The sequence below is a fragment of the Acytostelium subglobosum genome, assembly GCF_000787575.1.
Source record: "Acytostelium subglobosum LB1 DNA, scaffold: scaffold19, whole genome shotgun sequence".
Lineage (NCBI taxonomy): Eukaryota > Evosea > Eumycetozoa > Acytosteliales > Acytosteliaceae > Acytostelium > Acytostelium subglobosum.
The window spans coordinates 140470-163055 of NW_012236514.1; the positions used below are offsets into that span (position 1 = coordinate 140470).

At 46.0% G+C, this 22586-nt stretch overlaps 10 protein-coding genes across 10 annotated transcripts; 5 read left to right on the top strand and 5 right to left on the bottom strand.

Annotated features, from left to right (window-relative positions):
• Nucleotides 1-586: 586 nt before the first annotated feature.
• On the top strand, nt 587-2398 carry SAMD00019534_086490 (hypothetical protein; the record flags this gene model as incomplete). The annotated part of the gene is made up of 1 exon (XM_012896006.1): nt 587-2398. A coding segment is annotated over one exon (1812 nt), but the record flags the coding sequence as incomplete, so codon positions are not given.
• A 631-nt stretch (nt 2399-3029) lies between these two features.
• On the top strand, nt 3030-6475 carry SAMD00019534_086500 (hypothetical protein; the record flags this gene model as incomplete). The annotated part of the gene is made up of 2 exons (XM_012896007.1): nt 3030-3241; nt 3325-6475. The coding sequence occupies 2 exons, from the start codon at nt 3030-3032 to the stop codon at nt 6473-6475; spliced, it is 3363 nt and encodes a 1120-aa protein (XP_012751461.1).
• Nucleotides 6476-7058: 583 nt separating this feature from the next.
• On the top strand, nt 7059-7418 carry SAMD00019534_086510 (hypothetical protein; the record flags this gene model as incomplete). Its single annotated transcript, XM_012896008.1, has 1 exon — nt 7059-7418. One exon carries the CDS (start codon nt 7059-7061, stop codon nt 7416-7418), a length of 360 nt encoding a protein of 119 aa, XP_012751462.1.
• Nucleotides 7419-7611: 193 nt separating this feature from the next.
• On the top strand, nt 7612-7863 carry SAMD00019534_086520 (hypothetical protein; the record flags this gene model as incomplete). Its single annotated transcript, XM_012896009.1, has 1 exon — nt 7612-7863. A coding segment is annotated over one exon (252 nt), but the record flags the coding sequence as incomplete, so codon positions are not given.
• A 547-nt stretch (nt 7864-8410) lies between these two features.
• Nucleotides 8411-9931, bottom strand: SAMD00019534_086530 (hypothetical protein; the record flags this gene model as incomplete). The annotated part of the gene is made up of 4 exons (XM_012896010.1): nt 8411-8461; nt 8526-8789; nt 8855-9811; nt 9881-9931. 4 exons carry the CDS (start codon nt 9929-9931, stop codon nt 8411-8413), a joined length of 1323 nt encoding a protein of 440 aa, XP_012751464.1.
• A 984-nt stretch (nt 9932-10915) lies between these two features.
• Nucleotides 10916-13672, bottom strand: SAMD00019534_086540 (hypothetical protein; the record flags this gene model as incomplete). Its single annotated transcript, XM_012896011.1, has 2 exons — nt 10916-12240; nt 12316-13672. 2 exons carry the CDS (start codon nt 13670-13672, stop codon nt 10916-10918), a joined length of 2682 nt encoding a protein of 893 aa, XP_012751465.1.
• Nucleotides 13673-14515: 843 nt separating this feature from the next.
• SAMD00019534_086550 (hypothetical protein) lies at nt 14516-16563 on the bottom strand (the record flags this gene model as incomplete). The annotated part of the gene is made up of 2 exons (XM_012896012.1): nt 14516-15864; nt 16014-16563. 2 exons carry the CDS (start codon nt 16561-16563, stop codon nt 14516-14518), a joined length of 1899 nt encoding a protein of 632 aa, XP_012751466.1.
• Nucleotides 16564-17583: 1020 nt separating this feature from the next.
• SAMD00019534_086560 (hypothetical protein) lies at nt 17584-17961 on the bottom strand (the record flags this gene model as incomplete). The annotated part of the gene is made up of 1 exon (XM_012896013.1): nt 17584-17961. One exon carries the CDS (start codon nt 17959-17961, stop codon nt 17584-17586), a length of 378 nt encoding a protein of 125 aa, XP_012751467.1.
• A 700-nt stretch (nt 17962-18661) lies between these two features.
• On the bottom strand, nt 18662-21349 carry SAMD00019534_086570 (hypothetical protein; the record flags this gene model as incomplete). The annotated part of the gene is made up of 3 exons (XM_012896014.1): nt 18662-19291; nt 19352-20773; nt 20837-21349. 3 exons carry the CDS (start codon nt 21347-21349, stop codon nt 18662-18664), a joined length of 2565 nt encoding a protein of 854 aa, XP_012751468.1.
• Nucleotides 21350-21596: 247 nt separating this feature from the next.
• Nucleotides 21597-22572, top strand: SAMD00019534_086580 (hypothetical protein; the record flags this gene model as incomplete). Its single annotated transcript, XM_012896015.1, has 4 exons — nt 21597-22114; nt 22193-22218; nt 22295-22410; nt 22483-22572. The coding sequence occupies 4 exons, from the start codon at nt 21597-21599 to the stop codon at nt 22570-22572; spliced, it is 750 nt and encodes a 249-aa protein (XP_012751469.1).
• Between the last annotated feature and the right edge of the window lie 14 nt (nt 22573-22586).

A 22586-nucleotide genomic window follows, 5' to 3' on the forward strand; every position in this document is an offset into this window, starting at 1 on the left:
TGTCCATCTCTCGTGCGGTAGAGATGTGTTTCGCATCACATCCATCACACAATCTCATGTTCTCTCACTATCGCTCTCTCTCTCTCTCTCTCTCTCTCTATTCACTCACTCATGTAATAGTGCATCCATCCTGTTTGTTTGATTACCACATTTATACATCTATGGGCATTGCCGCCACCTCTCTCTCATCACTCCACTCTTGCTCTTGGTATAGTCATCCACTCTCACTTTGCGCGCATATATATCCATCTGCCAACAACTCGGCTACAAGTATAACAGCAGGAGCATCAGAAGCAGCAGCAGCAGCAGCGGCTGCGGATTGATTGATGGATGCATGCATGCTTGCTTGCTTGATCATGCTCAGATGATATATAATTTAAAGATATCGACCATCCTTCCTTTCCATCCGATTGTATTTAATTAATTAATACTCCAACAACAACATCCCTATGGTCCATCATCCATCCAACTATTGGGACAACAACAATAACAATAATAATATTGTTTATAATATATAATATATATACTTTTAAAATATTTCCATCAACCAATAATCCATTCCACCGACATCACACTATTACCGAACATGCCTGTACTGACAAGAAAGTCCAAGAAGATGTCCAACTTGATACATAATCATTCTTCATCTTCGATTCCACCATCATCCCCATCATCACCTTTGTCACCGACACGTACAAGTAGTTTTTATAATTTATGGGATAGTCTAATGCTTAAACTTAAATCTCCCAAAGATTCCTCCAACAATAATAATAGTAATAATAGTAATAGTAATAGATCAACGGCACCAGCTGGTGGACTCCTACATCACACTACAAGTGTTGAATCAGGTCTTGGCGTAGACTCGCCGCGAAATTCCCCGCCTGCCACTCCCAAACTTTCGCGAACCAACACATTGCGCAACAAATTTATGTCCTCGCCATCCAGTTTCTTCAACTTTAGCCATCCAAGCAACAACAATATCAGCAGTAGTTGTAGTAGTAGCAGTAGCAGCAGCAGCAATAACTTATGGAACAAATCCATTATCACGTACAACAACAATAATAATAGTGATAGCACAGAGTTTGACGACTCGGAGATGCTGGCGGATGAGGAGTTGAATGGTGCTGGCGCATCATCATTCCCATTGAGACAACTGCCAGAAGAGTTGCTGATAAAGGTCGCCCAGGATTTCTCCCTCGGCATGCTTTTCCATGTGAGCTTGGTGTCTCGCGACTTTTACCGCCTGATGCAGGACGTTGGATTGTGGAAACACAAGGTGGAGAACAAGTGGACGCCAACTGCCAACAGTAGCTCAATGTTGCTAAAGTGCGTGACGGAGTTTAGGTGGCAGAGCTACTACCATTTGCGCGACGCAATGTCCCGCCGCCACGCCATCGCATCGACGACGATACGTCCGCGCGGCACCGTACCCTCAGCACGCTACCAGCACACTGGAACTGCGGTCGGCTCCACCATCTATTACATTGGCGGACAAGAGACTCAACTGCGCCGCTTCAACGATATCTACAGCTTCAACACCGAGACCCACCGCTTTGCCAGAGTTGAGGTGCATGGAAACGTGCCCAAGTTTGCCCGCCACACAGCCGTCGCGTTTGGCCACCGTATCTTTGTGTTTGGTGGCTTTGATGGTTCGGGTATCTACTTTGATCTGGCCATCTTTGACACGGATCAGGGTATCTGGTACAATCCCATCGTGCACGGCAACCCTCCCCGCTCAAGAACCAACCATGGATCGGCCGTGATTGGAAACAAGTTCTATGTGTTTGGCGGCATCAATCGAGATAGACGCTGGGAGCTACAGGACCTGGACGAGTTCTACGTGTTTGACACGGACACCATGACCTGGAGTGAGGTGGAGTGCACTGGCGACAAACCATCACCGCGATGTGGACATCGATTAGTTTCGATTGGACATCAACTCTATTTGTTTGGCGGTGGTGCTGGCGACTCATGGCGCGAGCGCTTCAACGACATACATATATTCAACACCGAGACGAGCTCATGGCGTCGCGTACCCTCGACAATAGTGCGTGTCTGTACTTTCTGCAGCGTCTTTGTTGTGGGCACACTTGTGGCGGTGTTTGGCGGCCAACATCTAATCAAGGGCAAGGTGACACGCAAGCTCTACTTCTTCGACACGATCTCGGAGAGTTGGCACAAGCAGGAGTTCTCGCAGGGTGGACCGAACCCGCGCGACATGGCCAGCACCGAAGTTGTAGGCGACAGAATCTATATGTTTGGCGGCTACGATGGTCGTGCCATGGACGACATGAACGTCATCACTCTCTCCAGCGAGCTTCGCACCCTACTAGGACATTTCAAGACTCCTCTCGGCGTCGCCAATCACTCCTATTCAGAGCTCACTAATAAACAAGATTGATTGCTAGCGAGACAAAATGGAACGATGCATTCATCCCCCAAAAAGGACCTCCCATTCCCAAAAATCATGTCCAAATCTCGATGAGAATTAGTGATGAGCTGTGATCGGTCAGAACAGTGTTCTGTGCTAAGGGTGGGTGTGATGGGGGAGCGATCAGAGTCAGTTGATAGTGTTTTTGACCATCAGAATAGTGTGTGTGTGTGTGTTGTGATTAGTGATTAAACATCGACCAATTTGATAGGTCCCATACACCTCAATCAATCATTACTTACATTACCCACTAAATAGTGTTAATATAACAAGATATTCAATTATCTATCTATCTATCTATCTTTATTTATATCTTACAACATTATAACGAACGAGTTGTGCCATCACTACTACACTCTAACTCTCACATTCTTACACACATCATCAAACATCGTCATCATCGTCGGAATCACACACGCCATCACACACAGATACACACTCACAGATACACACACACACACCTGCGCGCCATCAACCTTAATCAATCCAGTCTCCAGTCCCTTTAACAATCACTAAATCAATCACAAGTCCAACTGGTATCCACAAGATATATATACATATATAGTTAGTTTGGAAACACATCAACAACAAACAAATAATGGCTACAGCTGGAAACCCGGCAAGACGTTTGGTTAGGACTGATACACGTGATCTGAGTGTAGTCCACTCTTACCATGATGAGGAGAAACAAGGACTCGTCGAGCATCTCAACTTCCTGTTGCGCGATGACCAATGGCTCAAATCAAGAATACCCATCAACCCAAAGTCCGACCTTATCTTTGACTCACTCAATGATGGTATCATACTAAGGTAGGTAGTGATGTGGAGGTGTCTGGACTGGACTTCTGATGGGACAACTCACTCACTCAATCAATCACTCCACTCAATCGCAGCAAGATGATCAATGCCATCAAGCCAGGAACAATTGGAGAGTCATCAAAGATTGGCCAGGTGAAGGTGGCAGCCAAGCTCAATCTGTTTGAGATGAATGTTAACTTGGATATATGTTTGAGAGCAGCCAAAGCGATTGGTTGTCGCACGATCAATATTGGTCCAGTCGATTTCCAAGAGGGCAAGCGTCATTTGATCCTGGCCGTACTGTGGCAGCTGGTCAAGATTGACCTGCTCAACAAGGTCAGCAGACTGGCATCGCGCGTCAAAGCTGAGATATTGGATCTGGGCGAGAAGGAGCGCGTCGAGGAGCTGGTTCCCGACGAGATCTTGGTGCGATGGGTCAATCATCACTTGGCCGCCGCCGGCTCAGACCGTCGCGTGTCAACATTCTCCAGCGACATCAAGGACTCTGTGGCATACATCATCCTTCTCAACCAATTGGCGCCCAGATCATGTGGCCTTGAGGCCCTAGAGGAGGCCGACCTGACACGTCGTGCCACACTCTTCCTCGAGACGGCCGATCGCATTAACTGCCGCAAGTTCATCAATACTGACGACATTGTCAGCGGCAATGGGAGACTCAACGTCGCCTTTGTTGCATTCATCTTCAACAAGTTCAATCAGGCTGCTGAGGAGCCGCCCGTGATCGCATCCGAGGTGATCAAGGGCGCAGAGCAGCGCATCCAGGAGAACACACAGGAGATCGCCAGCATCGACAGCGAAATCCGTTCGTACCAAGAGCGTCACCACGAGAGCAAGGAGCGCATTGAGGAGATCCGCGCACAGATAGAGGAGCGCCGCGTAGCTGACAAGGAGTTTGAGATCGTTGTGGAGGAGCGCATCGTCGAGCAAAAGGTCGAGTGGGAGGGCCAACGCGACGACAAGATAGCAATGATCGAGCAGCTTCAGGAGCAGCTTGCACAGCTACAGCAGCAACAGAGCGAGTCCACGCAGTTGGTCGAGGAGCTGCAACGCGAACAAGAGTTATATACACAGCTTCAGGACCAGCTTCAGCTGGACCAAGGTGCGCTCAGTGCCGACCAGGAGCTGATCAAGCACGAGCTGACCGTTCTGGCGGCCGCCCGCGCCAACCAAGAGCAGATGCATGACGAGGCAAAGAAGGAGCTGGCCGAGGAGCAGGCAGTACTGCAAACCGAGATCGACGCCCTCCAGAAGAAGGTGGATGCCACTGGACTCACCTCTGTCAAGACTGAGCTCGCAGAGGTGCGCGCTCAGACACAGCAGCTGGAGACATCGATCGTTCATCTCAAGACCGAGGAGAAGCAACTCACTATGGCATTGGGTGATGCGCGTGAGGACAAGCAGCGCATTGCAAGTGCCAAGAAGAAGATCCAGGATCAGCTCTCACAGGCCAAGGACAGCACAGATCGCGTGGTCAGGACGCGCGTCGAGACCGAGCGTGTGATTGACAAGGCGACCAAACAGGTGAAGGACATGCGCTACGAGGTCGACCGCATCAAGAACGACCGCGTGTACGTACAGCGCCAGACCGAGGTGATACGCGTGGAGACGGGCGAGATCGAGGAGCAGCTGGAAGACCTGCATGTCGAGAAGAAGAGGCTGGCGACAAAGCGTGTGGAGATCACCGAGGAGTTGCTGGAGCGCGAGGTCGAGTTGGAGGAGGTGATCTCTGAGAAGACAGAACGCGTCGACACCAAGAAGAAGGAGATCCGTGAGGCAGTCGACAAGATGAAGCGTGTGTTTGTCACAGAGAAGACCGAGCTGTATGAAGAGCGCACCATAGTCAAAGAGCAGATGGTGCAGGCACAGACAGACCTGCTACGCGAAGCCTACGCCACAGAATCAGTGAAACGCGAGGCCGAGTTGCTGGAACAGAACAACAGATCATATCGCCTGGACATACGCATGGAGAGCATCGAGACACAGGTGCTTGAAGAGAAGATTGAGCGATTGGAGCGTGAGAAGTCCAAGACAGAGGGCGCCATCGCCGAGGAGCGTGCGGCTAATCGCCAGCTGGAAGAGGCCACCACCGACCTGATCGATCAGAAGACCGAGCTAAGACAACACCTGAACAAACAGAGCGAAGAGACCCAGCGCCTCGAGAATGACGCGCACCACATTGCCACCGAGATTGACGTTATCGCGGACGAGCTCGATGGTAACCACTCGGTCGAGCGACGTTTGCAGCTGGGTGCGATCGACGATGAGGCAGACCTCGAGACCAAGATGAGCGAGCTCAAGGACGAGAAGCACAGACTGAAGACCTTCCAGCAGGAGAAGGAGGACCTACAACGCCAGGAGATCGAACGCATTGACTCACAGTATGAGCGTGAGATCCTTCGTCTGCAGACCCTTGAGGAGATGCGCAAGAAGGAGTTGATCGACGTCACCGACCAGGTTGAGACGATGGATATCAAACAGCAGCGACTGGAGGAGCGACTTGAGCGCACAAAGCGAGAGCTGATTGGCAAGGCCGAGCGTGTCGAGGTGGCCGCTCGCGAAAAAAATCGCAGCGAGGAGAAGAAGAAGCAGCTGGAGAACCAGCTGTCCAAAGCAATGGAGCTGCTCGACTCGGGCAAGAAGAACAAGGACGATGCCGACAAGGACTATCAGCTGACGGCCATGCGTCTGAAGAAGCTGAAGGATGCCAACACGGCCAAGGCCAAACTGGAAGCCGAGGCCAAGAAGAAGAGTCTGGAGGAGAAGATGCAGCTCACCAAGAAGGAGATGACTGAGAAGGAGCTCGAGGCCAAACAGCTCAAGGAGGAAGTCGATCGCAAGGCCAAGCTGGAGCTGGCGCGTCTGAAAGCAGAGCTTCTTAAGGACTCGGACAAGCAGTTGGAGAAGATTGAGCGCGAGTTTTTGGACAAGGAAGCCGAGGTGCTCAAGAAGCGCGAGGCACAGATCAACAGATTGAATACAAACAACGAGAAGATTCACAAGGAGATGGAGCGAGTGGCCGAGCGCAAGGAGAAGGAGCGCGAGGAGGAGCGTCTGATCCAGGAGAAGCTGAAGAGACAGAAGGATAGGAAGGCCAAACGCGACGAGAAGCTTCACAAGCCCGATGTTGACCTGGTGGTCGTTGATAATGCCGCCGTAGCCAACAGCATGTCAGTGGTGGTGGAGTTGGATGGTGCAAATATCCATCCAGATCATCATGATGATTAGATTATTTAGTTGTTGTTTCAGACACATTTAATCAATCACCCAATCACATCACTGCCAAGTGTGCAGTGTATAACTTTAATAATAACAAAGTCCCACAATTGTATATCTAGATAGACAAGACGACAGAGTTGAGTAATTGTTTATCATCACGGCGACCAGAGGTGCCTTGGACTCAAGTGATGATTGTTGTTCCAAAAAGATGTTACCATAGCCCTGGATGAAGTTCCAGTCCAACAGAGATACTTAGGTTTGTAAGGGCATGTGGAAACTGAACAAAGAGCGATGACTTCTGTTCTAGTACCATGAAAGTAGTCAACTGACTGTTGACTGTGGGTGCCGATGCTGGACCCAATGTTACTTCACTGCCACTACCAACATATGTGCTGCCCATGATGACACCACCTTGGCAATCAACTGTGATCACACCGTTGTTGTTGGCGTTGGTGGCGATGTTGCTGGCACTGGATGCTGTGTTGTTGAAGATCAACTTGGAGTGGTCTTGTGAGACTAGTGTGAAGTTATAACTAACAACAGTTTTGGATTGTCTGCTTCAGCAGCAACGGCATCAAATGGCAACGATATCATGGATACCTCACACTTCTCTCTTCTATTGGAACAGCGCTCAACATTGGAGAACCCCCCTTTCTTGGTTAACGTCAACGCCAACATCACAGTCGATCGGGCCACTTTGCTCATCTCTGGAAGTGGAGTGTCTGGCAATCTAATGGTGAAGAATGGTGGCAGTCTTACTATCTCTGACAATGATGCCTCCACAGTCACGCTCTCGGGCACTGGCGCCAACTCCAATTTGATATACATCAACTCTGCACTCCAGAGCTCAACAATCAATATTCAAACATTTGACAAATCCACGATCACAGCAAATTGTTCAGTTGGCGCTATCCTTGCCGACACACATATGTTGGTGGCGGCAGTGCTGTAAATAACGCTGTCACCGTCGAACACACAATAGGGACATCCAATTCTGATGGATGAACTGTTTGACAAGTTGACAGACACACTTGTACGGTTGGTGGCAGAGTTGTGGTAGCTCATTTACGAGTTGCATCACCAATCAAATTGACACTGGCCGGTGTGTCGTCAACAATTGAAAGGGTGTTGTCTTTATCGCTAACATGGAATGTGCCACTGAGTCCACTGGCAGGGATGTTCAACGTGCTCTGACCACTGACACTAACAATGGCCTGCCGCCAAGTGGTGAGAGGAAATTCAGTTGTGATTGCTGCCTCACACTGATCGTGAGACTACTGTTTGCCTTGTCAAACATACAGCAAGTGCTTATACTTGTAACAGTTATAATTTCACAGAGTAGGCGCTCAAGCCATCATTTTTGGAGAAGGAGGACGAGCAGTCGAATGCACTACCAGTGATAGTGACGGACAAGGCTGGACTGGATGTCAACGTCATGTTTGGATAGGTTACGTAATGAATGTCCGGTGGAAGGATGGTCGATATCTCTGATGCTTGGGCGTTGGCTGTGAGCACGGTGGATTGACGACCGCGTGGTGGCTCAAACATTGAGTCTGGAGGTGGCGGTGCATCAAAGTCTATAGTGGTCTGTGTCTTCTTCTTGGATGACGTCTTCTTCTTCTTGTGTCCATTGTGCTGATCATCTAAGTAATCTAATCATCACATCAAATGAATTGTGAAGAGTCTGATTTTCTCACCATTGTCCATCTATCCTTTTATTAGATGGTTCTCTGATATTATGTACTTTCTTCATCGCCATGGAGCACATTGAATTAATAAATCTATTTGTCGACACTACCATCATTCAGAGTGTCGTCCGTCCACTGTATCATATATTCTTGCACACTGCGCAGTGCAGCACATTCATTTGTAGACCATACTGCCTGACATGTCTCTCAAAGGCACTTTCGCAGTTCCACATGTCTCCATTGCGGGCGACATCCATCAGGTGTCGGTAATAGGGGCTGAGATAATGTTGGTAAATGTTTGTCCAAACTTTAAGAAGATCATAATGGCAGTATTTATGTACAGTATGAACCATGTTATCCACTTCTCGTACAGTCAAGATGATGAGTGTCTTGACGAATGACTCCAAATCGTCCGCCTTTGTCGACAAGATATTGAATTTATCATCAGCAAGATATTGGAGAACTCTGTTTGATGCAGTGTAGATGGTCCCTTCATAGGGGGTGGGAGATAAGGTGTCGGATATTGACGATGACCAGACAATGAGAATCGGACCAACATAGATAATGATGTTGGACGGTCGGATATCTCTATGAATGATACCTTTTTTGTGGGCCGAGATGATGGTATCCAGGATCTGAGAGAAGGTTGAATGTCAGTGTTGGTATATTTCACAGGCATTCGCCACAACATTGATATTACCATGGGGAAAATGTTGAACTTTGTTGTGGAGTCAACCACCTTGCCAGCTGGTGAAATGATGATCCAATTGGAGCCTTCTGCCTTGATTGTTGGGACTCGAGGACCAGTGAGCTCCTTCAAGACTGTTACTTCCCGGGTTTGGTCCGATTGCTTCTTGTATACTTTAACGATAACATCCATTGGTCCCATCATTGCTGTGTAGACGAAGGATGACAATCCGGAGGTCTTGTACTTCAGGGTATCGAGTATGGGTTGTGGGACATCTGGGATGTTGATATGAGTAGCTGGTCCACGTAGCATTGCCATCAAGAGGTCGAATCCTATGGTCTTCTCTTTCTTCGTCTGAAACGAGAGAAGGTGTGGACCATTTCGCAGATATGTAAACTCTCCATGATCATTCTTTGTCACTCTCCAGAAGCAGATGTGTTTGCCAGATGTGAGGAAGGCATCGATTGAAAGATGGAACGAGTTCTTCAAGGTGAACTCCGCATAGTAGAGGACTTGACCTGAGTCAGCGGGTGTTGGAAAGTTGGAGCCCTCAACCTTGGTGTCTCCAACGACAATGAACCATGTCGGATCGAGAGGTTTGTTGTCATCGTGAATAACCCAATCGGGTACATATTGATGGGATTCTGCATCGAGAAATGGGCGTTGAGATGTATCGACAATGGCCAAGAGCGGTTTTTTGACCATCTTGTTGTACGCTCTGTTAAACTCATCCACTAGATATTCATGTAGCCTTTTCTCTTTGGCGTACTCATACTTGCCAAAACTGCTACAAAAGTCATCCAAGGCAAAGGAATAGTTGGTGTTGTGCCAAAATGAGTACGAATCAACCTTCACAATATGCGGAGAAATTCGCTCGTGGAACTGTGCATATGATACAGATGATGTTGGTCGATGGGCCTTCGAAACGAAGTTCTTCACCATCTTAATATCGTCGACAATCTGATCAATCTTATCAGATTCTTGGTTGTGTATGTATGTTAGTATTGAAGACATTGTGCCGATATTGTTTGTACTTACGAGTTTGGGAACTTGTGCCAGTGATCTCTGCAATCGCATCCAAGATATCATCAATTACAGCATCCTTGAATACGTAAGGAGGAATCAAAAGTCTTGCTCTGGTCAACCTGATGAAGTTCTTTCCTGCGATATCTTGATCCCAGAGCTTTGATTACAGCACCATCAAAGTTCTTGTGCTTGAGCCAAGCACTGACTTGATCTGGTGATGATTCTTTGGTGAGTGACATGGCGGAGTGATAGTGAAAGGAGAGTTGTGCAAGTGATAAATGTAAGTTGGGAAGAATGATGTTCAGTGATAAAAGTAAAGTGAAATATTTTTGTAGTATTTGTTGCTTGATGTTATAAAATGAATGATGAATAGCATCAATGATCCTTAACACACCATCAATGCTGTACTATCATCTTTGTTAATGTTGCTAATGCAGCTCATTTCTTCTTTAAATTAATATAAAGATGATGAATGAATATGTTGTTATAATAGTGATATATAGATAGTTAAGGTTATCACTTTGTGAAATGATGTATGTTTGTGTATCTGTATGTGTAAGTATGTTTGACTCTGAAATGAATGAATGAATAATGGTGTGTTAAGGGATCTGTTGTTCATTGTACCACACCAAATAAATAAAATTAATTATATAATTAATGGGGTATTGTCACTTGTTGTGAGGAGGGTTCGGATCGGACTATCCGGAGTTCATAGAAAGACACAAGAATGTTCTACATACATATAAACATGTTTCTGTACAGTTGACGTATTGGTGTTCTTGGAAATGTATACTCCAAAAACCACCACTGTGCAAGAAGTAAAGAAAGACCTCAATCAACAGAACGTGGTGGTATGATCCCAGAATCAGTCATCCAAACGATCAATCATAAAACGAACAAATCTTGATTGCCTGGATGGCGACCTTGCTGAGGACAAATTGTGCATCAACCGATATGTAGAGAAGAATTGGGTGATTCAACAATTCTATCCAAGTTATGGACTCATGACTATGGCACTGCAGTGTGGTATCAATCAAGGATTAATATTCATTTATCATCGTTGATTATTGAGTATCCTTCATTTGGACATCGAGTCTTCTTCCATCGACGATAGAACAGGAACACAGCACCGACGACCAGCACAGCAAATGCCACCGCACTTCCAACAAGGATTCCAATGAAACTACCCATGGTCATACCATGGATGTTCAAAGTCATTCGGTTGTTGGTAAAGTCAACAGAGAACTTGGTGGGGAAGGTCAACGTCGGAGCCACATCGGTCGACTTGGGCCACACCATGGTGTAGGGCGTACTTTGTGGCATGGTCACATCAATCAGACGGTAGGTGTCATGCGCTGGGTTCTTTGAGTCGAAGCTCACAATAGCTTGGCCATGGAAGAGGAACGACTCGGAAGTGCAGGTCATCGTGGCAGCTGAGAACGATGATGATGAGAATGGGTTCTTGAACTCGATTGAACTGTCTTCAGAGACTGTGACGAATGATCCAATGTTTGGAACAGGGTTGGCAACCACGAGGATTGTTCCATCTAGTTGCATCTTTGATCCAGAGAGGAGAGTGAGGTTGGCAGCGACCAGATGTGCTTTGGACACAAGTGATGATTGTTGTTCCAAGACGATGTTTCCATAGCCTGTGGCAGAGACAGACTTGGCATTGTCGAGTGTGACTGTGCTGTAGTTCTGTTGACGTCCACCACCTGGGCAATCAATGGTGATCACACTGTTGTTTGTGGCGTTGATGGAGATTTTGCTGAAACTGGAAGTGTTCGTGAGGGACACGGTGGACTGGTCATTGACCTTGATATCAAGGCTTGTAAGGGCAAGAGGGAACTGAACCAAGAGAGATGACTTTTGTTCAACTTCCATGAGAATAGTCGACTGACTGTTGGCCGATGTTGCCGATGCTGGACCCAATGTTACTTCACTGCCACCACCAACATAGATGTTGCCAAGGATAGCGCCATTTGAACAATTGGTAGTGATCGTGGATTGATCCAACGCTTGGACATTGATTGTTGCGCTTTTATCTGCAGTGTTGGTGTAGTTCAGGAGGGAGTTGGCACCCGAGCCCGAGAGCAAGACTGTGGCATCATCATTGTCAGAGATTGAAAGACTGCCACCATTCATGACAGTGAAGTTACCCGACACACTAGTACCAATGATGGCCAGAGTGGATTGATCAACTGTGATGACCGCACTGACATTGTACAAAGGCGGATGATTCACCAGTGTTGAGTTCGGTCCCAAGAGAAGTGATATGTTAACTCGGACGTCGTAGTACTGTATCTGTATAGAGTCTCCAAAGTACACGTTACTATTTCCAGTGATGACACTGTCGTTGTAGAGTTGACATCCTTGGCATTCAATGTTGATTGATGAGCTGTTCGATACGTTGACATTTACAAAGTTTACATATGGTGAATTGTTACTGTAGCTCATGTACGAGTTGGCATCAGCGATCAGGTTGACACTGGTCATGATCGGAAACGTGTCAAAGATTGAGAGGGTACTGCCTTGATCGCTCACTTGAAATGTGCCGCCGAGTCCAAAGGCAGGAAGGTTCAACGTACTCTGTCCACTAACCTTGATATTGACCAAGCCGCTAAATTGAGGTGTGATTATCAGATTGGATTGTTTCTCCACAACAATGCCGCATGGGCTGGGTCCAGCAGCTCTTATTATTTGATCGGGACATGAAACATAGATTGATGAGTTGTTAGAGACGTTGACCATTGCCAAATTGATAGGCAGACCACCTATTGTACCATTGCTGATGTAGCTAAGGTGCGAGTTTCCATCGGCATTTAGATTGAGATAGGCCCATTGGTTGCCAGCGACGTAGACCGTGCTTTGATCACTCACTTGGAAGTTGCCTCTGAGCATTGGTGCTGTTATATTCAAGGAGGAGTGGCCACTGACCGTGATATTGATGTTACCCGAAACAGGTGGGAGTATAGTTGCATTTGATTGAAGCACCACAATGCTAGAGAACGTGTAAACACTCCTCAATATCGATGATTGATTGATTGCCAATGCGCTGTTGTTGACCATGATGCTGTCAAAGTCGGCATTGATAGCGAGTGGAATGTTGATGGACGAGTGGTCAGAGGACGATACGCTCAAAGTTAATTGATTGAAAACGTCAACGAATTGGAAGTTGATGGTCGAGTAGGTGCTGGCGATCAAGTTGATGGTAGGGGGTAATGAGATTAAGGGTTGAACAAGTTCCACTGATATTGAGCTCCTTTGATCGGCCTCCAACGTACCAGAGAATGCATTACCAATGATCGACATAATGGCATTGTCCGATGTTTTGATCGCCATTCCATTTTGATCGAATGAAATATACGTCTGGCCGCCAGACGTGGTCATGTTATTCTGGTCATAACCATTGTCATATGTCAGCATAGGTACGTTGGCGTTGGATAACTCCAAGCAGTTGGATGTCATCGAGATCCGACTGTTTACTTGGTCATACACTTGGAATCTACCGGTTATAAGATTGCCTACACTTAGGTTGAGTGTTGCATTGCCACCAGTGAGCGAAAAAGACGAGTTTGTGTCCATATATAGATCTAAGATCGTAAGCTGGTTGTTGTTGGCGGGAATTGACATCGATGTGTTGAACAAACCGATTGAGCCCAAGTACAAGTCGGTAATCAGGGGTGTGATTACAACGTCCATATAAAGATTGATGACAGTGTCGGCAGTTGATTGATCAAAGGAAAGGGTGATTGGATGGATGAGTTCAAAGTCGGGAACCCGGTTTACAGTAATTGAAGCCATTGAACAATTGGCGAATCTAATAAAGTAGTTGGCAAGCTGGTTTGGGTCCCTAAAGGAGATGACAAATTGGTCCTGAGAATTGGTGCATGATGGTACATTCCCATCCGTCCAAAAGTCACCTGGATACACCGGTTGGTTGGAATCGAATACACATGAGTTTGGATCATTACAATTATCTGCGATTGCCCAGTAACTACCTCCTACATCAGATTGATTGATTGATTGATTGATTGATGGATGTGATGATGTCAATACAGTGTCAAGTCGACTGACCGACGGATTGGCAGAATGATCACTTACCATTAGCAACAGTGTTGTTGTCCAAGTTCGCTTTGTTGTAGTTGATATTATTACTTTTCCCATTGCATTGATGAAGTAGACACAATATCAACAACAAAGTTATTGAATTCAATAACTTTGTTATATTATGTATTTGTATACCTGCCATACTTCTTTTGACATGTGCAAGAATGACTTGTAATTAATCAGATATTTGTTTGTTCTGTCTATCCTGGAGTGTAGAGTTGAACTACTGGGGAAGACATTCGAATATAGTCCTGGTGATTGGTGTTCAAGATGGAACGACAAGTTATTGTTGTTGACCGTCCAAGTAGATACTATCATACTGAGGGGTCTGGGATATAATTAACACCACGATGCCACTCGGAGTGATTGGACCTTTTAAGGTATGGGAGGCCTTGTGGTCCCACACCCAATAACTAAGATGGAGTCAAATTTGAAACAGATTTATATAGCACAATCTGTTTTTGATGAGAAAGCACAAACCATCAAGTCTGATTGAACACATCAACACCAATACGACGACCAATAGTAACTCATCATTTATTCTTCATCATCAGCGTTGATTATTGGAACCTTTGAGTATCCATCCTTTTGATTCTTCTTCCATCGACGATAGAACAGGAACACAGCACCGACGACCAGCACAGCAAATGCCACCGCACTTCCAACAAGGATTCCAATGAAACTACCCATGGTCATACCATGGATGTTCAAAGTCATTCGGTTGTTGGTAAAGTCAACAGAGAACTTGGTGGGGAAGGTCAACGTCGGAGCCACATCGGTCGACTTGGGCCACACCATGGTGTAGGGCGTACTTTGTGGCATGGTCACATCAATCAGACAGTAGGTGTCATGCGCTGGGTTCTTTGAGTTGTAGCTCACAATAGCTTGGCCATGGAAGAGGAACGACTCGGAGGTGCAGGTCATCGTGGCAGCTGAGAACGATGATGATGAGAATGGGTTCTTGAACTCGATTGAACTGTCGCCAGAGACTGAGACGAATGATCCAATGTTTGGATGAGGGCTGACCACCGCGAGGATTGTTCCATCTAGTTGCATCTTTGATCCAGAGAGGAGAGTGAGGTTGGCCGCCGTCAGAGGTGCCTTGGACTCAAGTGATGATTGTTGTTCCAAGACGATGTTTCCATAGCCTGTGGCAGAGACAGACTTGGCAATGTCGAGTGTGACTGTGCTGTGGTCACCAACATAGACGTCACCAAGAAGTACACCACCTGGGCAATCAATCGTGATCACACCATTGTTTGTGGCGTTGATGGCGATGTTGCTTAAACTGGAAGCTGTGTTGTTGAACATCAACTTTGAGTTGTCAAGTGAGACCAGTGTGAAGTTGCCTGCAACAGTGTTCGTGATGGACATGGTTGACTGGTCATCAACTGTGATACCAAGGTTTGAAAGTGCAAGTGGGAACTGGACCAGGAGCGATGATTTCTCCTCAACTACCATGAGAATAGTCGACTGACTGTTGACTGTGGGTGCCGATGCTGGACCCAATGTTACTTCACTGCCACTACCGACATAGGTGCTGCCCATGATGACACCACCTGGGCAATCAACTGTGATCACTCCATTGTTGGTGGCGTTGATGGAGATGAAGCTGGAGATTGATGCTGTGTTGTTGAAGATCAACTTTGAGTCGGATAGTGAGACAAGGGAAAAGTTGCCTGCCTGTGTGTTTGTGATGGAGGCGATGGACTGGTCTTCAACATAAATGCCAATGTTGGTATTGCCAACAGACTGAACAAAGAGTGATGACTGCTGCTCCACCACCACTCGGGAGTTGGTCTGGCTGCTAGCAGTGGGTGCCAATGATGAGCTAATTGATACAGCACTACTGCCACCAACATATGTGTCGGCAAGGATAATGCCAACTGAACAATTGTGATTGAGGATTGTTGAAGCGCTTGAACATTGATTGTTGAGCTTTGTAATGCAGTGTTGGTGTAGTTTATGTGAGAGTTGGCGCCTGAACTAAGCAGCATAACTGTGGCTGCCTCATTGTCTGAAAGTGAAAGATTACCACCATTCATGACGGTGAAGCTGCCAGACACACCTTGGCCAGAGAGGACCAAGTTGGATTGATCGATGGTGATGATGGCATCAATGATGTTGATCAAAGGAGGGGGATTGACCAATGTTGAGTTCTGTCCCAAGTTCATCGAGATGTTAAACTGGAATTCTAAGTTGGATGGCGAAGGGTTTCCAAAGACCACAATGCTATTGCCAGTGATGACGTTGTCGTTGCACAGGTAACATGAGGGACATTCAATGTCGATCGTTGAACTGTTCGACACCTGGAGAGATATTAGGCTACTAATACTGGTATCATTGTTGCTGTATCTCATATATGAGTTGGTATCGGCAATCAGATTGACTTGGGCAGCAGATATGTCAAAGATTGAAAGGGTGCTTCCAGGGTCACTAACTTGGAATGTACCAGAGAGTGCCATAGCAGGTATGTTGAAGGTGCTCTGTCCACTAATCTTAACATTGGCCGTACCCTGGCCGAAAGGAGTCTTTGTCAAGTTGGACTGATGCCGCACCACAATGTTGGACACATCATATATCATTAGTACTTGAGTACATGAAATATTGATTGATGAGTTGTTGGAGACACTGATGTTTCCCAAATGTGCTAATTGACTAGTGTGGCTCAGATGAGAGTTGTTATCAGCATTGAAATTGATTTGGGTCTGAGTTTGGGTGACCCAATAAGTGTCAATGATGGAGAGAGTGCTTTGATCAATGACTTGGAAGGTTCCCATCAGCTGATGTCCAGTTAAGTTCACTGCAGACTGGCCACTGACCATGATGTAGGCACTGCCAGTAAGAGTGGGGAGTGAAATGGAACTTTGTTGTTTCACTACAAAGCTGGTGTTATATACTCAATGAAGATGATGGATTGATTGAAATATCACTATTGTTGCTGACTGTTAGGCTGTTGATGACGGCATCGATAAAATGTGGAATGATGATGGACGAGTGGTCTGAAGCAGAGGCATTCAATACTATTTGTTGTGACCACCCAGCAGCCTTTCCATAATTGAAGTTGATCGTCGAGTTGGAGTTGGCGATCAAAGTGAAGTTGGATTGAAAAACTGAGTATTCTTGTACATCCATAAATATTTTGCTCATTTGATTGGCTTGCACTGTTCCAGAGAATGCATCACCATTGATCGACATGACAGCATTGCCGATGCTTCAATGAAGGAAAATCCATTCTGTCGATCGAATGATATATTCGTGTTTCCACCAGATGATGACAGGCTAGTGTTGCCATAGCCATCAAAATATGCCAGTAGTGGTATGTTGGCGTTGTACGACTCCAGTGTGTTGGGAGTAATCGAGATACTACTGTTGGCCTGGTCATAGACCTGGAATGTGCCAGAAATCACAAATCCTCTCCCAAGGTTTAGTGTGGCATAGTCTGTGAGTGATAAGTTGTAGTCTTGAAGGTTGGACATGATGATGGTGATGTTGGACTGGTGGGCGATCAGGACTGCGGTGATGCCAGACTTGGGCCCATTCAAAATGGCGATGTTGAAGTGGCCGGACAGGTGTGATTCCCAATGAGGACACAATGACCGAGGTTAAGTGTTACCCAATGTACTGGAAAGACTGACGACGGCTGTTGAGGCGGAGAAATCATAAGAGAAACAAGGGATATCTACAATGGTGATGGAGGTGGCAGAGTTGAAGGCAATCGAGATGTTGGGTGATATTGAGGCTTGGATGTTCGAGGGCGACCATGAGATTGAGTCATCAATGACGATTAGTGTCGAACCAGATTCAAGGGCATTGGACTGAGTTGCCAAGAAATCCGATGCACTCTGTGGCTTGATTGTTCCATAGATGGTGGCGTTCCCGAGGAAGATGCTCTTCATACTCAAAATACCATTCACCATAGCACCATCGGTAACTGTGATCAAACAACTTGGGCAATCCTCGATAATAGAGTTGTTGTTCATGGTGAGTGTTTGGATTTTAAGCGAGGTGTTGAACGGCAATGACATGGTTGGGAGATAATGTGATTGAGGCAAGTGAACATTTGGCGAATCTAACAAAGTAATTATCATCCGGGTTTGCTGAATTCTGAAAGCCGATCACCACTTGGTCATTTGGATTGGTGCATGAAGGGCCATTTGTCCCATCATTCAAGAAGAACATTGGATACCTAAAATTGACGGCATCGAGAACACAACTATATTGATTAATGCAGTTATCAATGATAGCTGTATAGATTCTACCTGACCCTGATTGATTGATTGATTGATTGATTGATTGATTGATTGATTGATTGATTGATTGATTGATTGATTGACCAAATGTTATTATGATGATGTTGAATGATTGATCAATTCTCAGACAAGTCTGATCGTCTGCCTGACCTACTTACCTGTCACAGAGGTGTCATTGCTTTCACCAGTACATAGATGTAATAGTAGTATTAACAACAAAGTTATTTTATATTTGTTTCAATTGTTAACAATCCATACTTATAATAAAACCGAGAATAATGGCCCAACAACATCAATTGAGCTCATTTGACGATCGATCCCAAACAAAAACCTTTCCCTCATTAGCCTGATCTGATCGATCTCAAATATCTTTCCCTCATTTGCCTGATCGAATACGTTTTACTCGTTAGGTACCTAAAAATAATATAATTCACTTGTGAATGGCAAAGTTACCAAGTTGTTCTTCTGTCTTGCTAGGTTGTACAAGGGATAGTCCTTTCTCATTCGCTAGATGTAGCACACAGATGAAGGCCAGCGCCACAGAGACATTGCTGGTCTGTGCTCCAATGTTCAATCCATCAATAACCTCTGCGAACTGATTGCTTGTCGTTGTTGTTGTTCGTGTATCTTGCGTCGTCTCGGTTGTGTCTATCAGTCGCCACACAGAGGTCTTGAGCTCCTTGACATCAATCCTCTTTGCAACCTTCTCATAGGCAATGTCCAACTTGGCAACCTTGTTTGGTATGTCCACAAGCTTGCCACCATTGATACCAATGGCCGCAGCGTCGGACATGGCACCACCATCGCCACCATTGTCAAAGTCGGGTTCGAAGCCACCTCCTCCCATGTCATAGTCGCCTCCGCCCATGTCACCACCGACTGCATCGTCAAAAGAGTCGTCGTGATCGCCACCGCCGCCTCCTCCAAAGTCATCATTCAAGCACTGAGAGCTTGGGAAGTCATATTCACTGCTGTTGTCTATCTGTCTATCATTCACCCCACCTTGGCCAGTCTGTTCTCTTGAGTATAGTCTCTTGAAGAACTGATCTCTCTTGCTCAACTAAGGGCGATGGGTCAGTATGGACGCGATGCTCCGCACACGTATGACCTCGATACTTACAGGTGGTATGATCCATTGTGGCTTGTTGAATAGTCGACTGAGTTGTGATTGATCGTAATGAATGTCAGGTGGAAGGATGGTCGATATCTCTGATGCTTTCTTTAGGGCGTTTGCTGTGAGTACGGTGGATTGACGACCGCGTGGTGGCTCAAACATTGAGTCTGGAGGTGGCGGTGCATCAAAGTCTATAGTGGTCTGTGTCTTCTTCTTGGATGATGTCTTCTTCTTCTTGTGTCCAATGTCATCGTCACTGTCCTGATCATTTGCTGCTGTGGACTTGAGTGATGATCTTGATGCTGATGAGTTGGCTTTGAACTTCCAGTGCTCTGGTCCCAGCCAGTTCTGATGATCAAAGAATCCAAACTCCTCCCAGTTGTCCGAGTTGACGATGTTTGGTGTCCTAATGTCATCGCCGCCGCCGCCCTGGTCGTCATCAAAGTCGCCACCGCCGCCACCACCCATGTCATACTCAAAGTGGTCTCCGCCACCGCCACCAAAGTAGTTGTCTGGCACAGCGTCGTCGTTGTCCTCTCTGTCGCTCAGGTGGTCATTGTCGAATGCGATGTTGTCCTCGACGTCCAAGTCGATCTGGCCGGCATTGTCGTATACGTCCTCCTCGTCCATGGCCTTGGTCACCGTGCTCTTGGTGCCCCAATCACTAAACAGGGAGAACGTCGGACAGATCACTGTGTCACCCTTTCCGCCCGCCTGACCAGTGGGCAGTGGGGCAAACAATCGCTTCCAACTCGCTAGATTGATTGAGATGCCTGCTGCTGATTGAGAGGATGACGACGCTGTTCGATCGGGCGTGGATGTGGTGCTCTTCCTTGAGTCCTGGCTGATGATAATACCATCATTGTCCATCTCCATTGCGTCGTAGTGTGTTGTTGCTGGACGTGGTCCACTGCTTGTACTGTTGATGGCGTCATTGGAATCGAATACCAACTTGCAATCGCCATAAATGGACAGCTTGTTGAGCAGCAATCCCTTGGCACCGCCCTCATCAAATGCGGCCGATGTCTTGCCAAACAGGGGATCAAAGAAGAACTGCAGGTCAAACTTCTTGCTGTTGATATTGTCAATGTTGGCCTCGAGCGTGTTGATTCCCTTCTTCTTCTTCTTGAGCTTCTTCTCGCCATTGGCATCCTCTGCATTGTCAGCGTTGGGACGGTCTGCATCCTGGTCGCTGGCGTCATTCTCCGCGTCGCTGCTCTCCTTCTCGGCGTGTGACAGACCGCCCAGCATCCTGAATGTCTCTGTGTGGACCGAGTCGACACGAGTCGAGTAAATCTTGACACTGGCGTCCAATGTACACGAAGCCTTTTGGAAGTTTGTCATATCATCTTCCTCAACATTGTTCTCCAATACATCGCTAATGTGATCAATCAAACTCAGTTGCCATGTATTCTTTGTATTGATTTTCTGATTGATTGATTGAAGTTAGTATGGAACTATCCTTGAATTTGGAGGTGTGACACAACATACGTTCTCGTTGGACAACTTGATACAATTGGCGTAGATCTCTGTTATTTGATCGTTGGATAGCATTCGTTTGGACACTGCTGCTGGTTGTTTGTGTGTAGGCATCACTGACTTCCTCTTCATAGATGGTACTGCAGACAATTGCATGTTTGGTTGTAGATTCTTTGAAGTAGTACCAGCACCAGTGTTTGTTGTTGTTGTTGTCGATGTTGTTGACTTTGACTTTGTCACAGGCTTTGATGTTTCATCGTTGTCATCATCATCATCAACAACAACATTCAAGGGCTGCTTTGCAACTGCTTGTCTCTGCTGTTGTTGTTGACTGGCCAATGCAGCCATTGAGCTTGATGATATACTCTTTCTCTTCAACACCTTCTTCTCGGCCTCATCATCATTGAGCATCGCAACAGATTGTCTAGGTTGTTGTTGTTGTTGTTGTGGCTGTGTCTGTTGTTGCTTTGTACCATTTGTAATAGGATTTGGTACAGTAGATAGTCTCTTTTTCTTTATATCCATTATTGTTGTAATATATATATCTTTATCTGTACACAGATAATATTGAAGTCGAATGTTGACAACTAAAGTACAAGACTTTGAAAAAGAGCGCGATTCTTCAATTCCAAGCAAAATTCATAACTTTTTCAGATTTTGTGTGGATGAACTCATTTCCGATGATCACACATTGAGATCACAGATAAAGATACAGATACAGATATATATACATAGATACAAGATGGCAAGCAACAAGAGTTCAAAGATTGTTATGGGTGAGGAGGATGAGGATGATGAGGAGTATGATGAGGAGGAGGATGATGATGTTCCTGTTGTAGTCGAGAAGAAGTCTACTTCAACACCAGTAGCTACAACTCAAGCTACTCCAACAACAACACCAGCAGCAGTTCAATCAAAACCTAGTGCTACTGTTGCTGCTGCTGCTACAGTGGTACCAGCATATGTCGCACAATCAACTGCCCCTGCTGCCACACCCTCAAGTGTTGTCTCTGCGTCAACAACAACAAACCCAACAAACAATGCTACACTACAACTCAATCGATCACAGTCATTGGAGTTCAATGCAACTAATGTAACACAAACAATAGTAGGCGATCTGTCAAAAGACAAGCAACTATTATCATCTTCCACCTCAGACACGGCACAGATCAAAGCTGCCACATCAACAACTCCAACATCAACCAAGGCAAGCACTGGTACTGTGTCTTCCACCAACACCAACCAGCTTCTATTCCCAAGACCATCACAATCATCACAGACTAGAGTGCCGTATGTAACATAACAACATCACGATCAATCATCATTTCATTGATACTAACGACACACTGTGACCTTTCATCAATGTAGACTGAGCTTAGGTGACGGAAAACTGAGTATGTTCGATTGATTGATTAAGTAAGATTGTTGATGTTGTTGACAACTACTAACACGACTTGATCATCATAACAGGAGAATTGAACGAGGCATTAAGGAGGTCATACTGTATAAAGACTCACTCCACCTTTTATAATATCAACCGAACACTTGGCAACAATAACCTACCTACAATGATAGACGTTGCAAAGGTATGTTGAGGACATATGACACATCATGTCCATGGACATCAAGACTAACATACTTACATGAACCCAATGCAGTCGATACAACATAACATCAGACAGTACAATGACGACATTGCACAACTGATTGAAAAGCTGGAGCAAACAGAATGGTCACTGCACTGTTGATTGCATTGGAATGG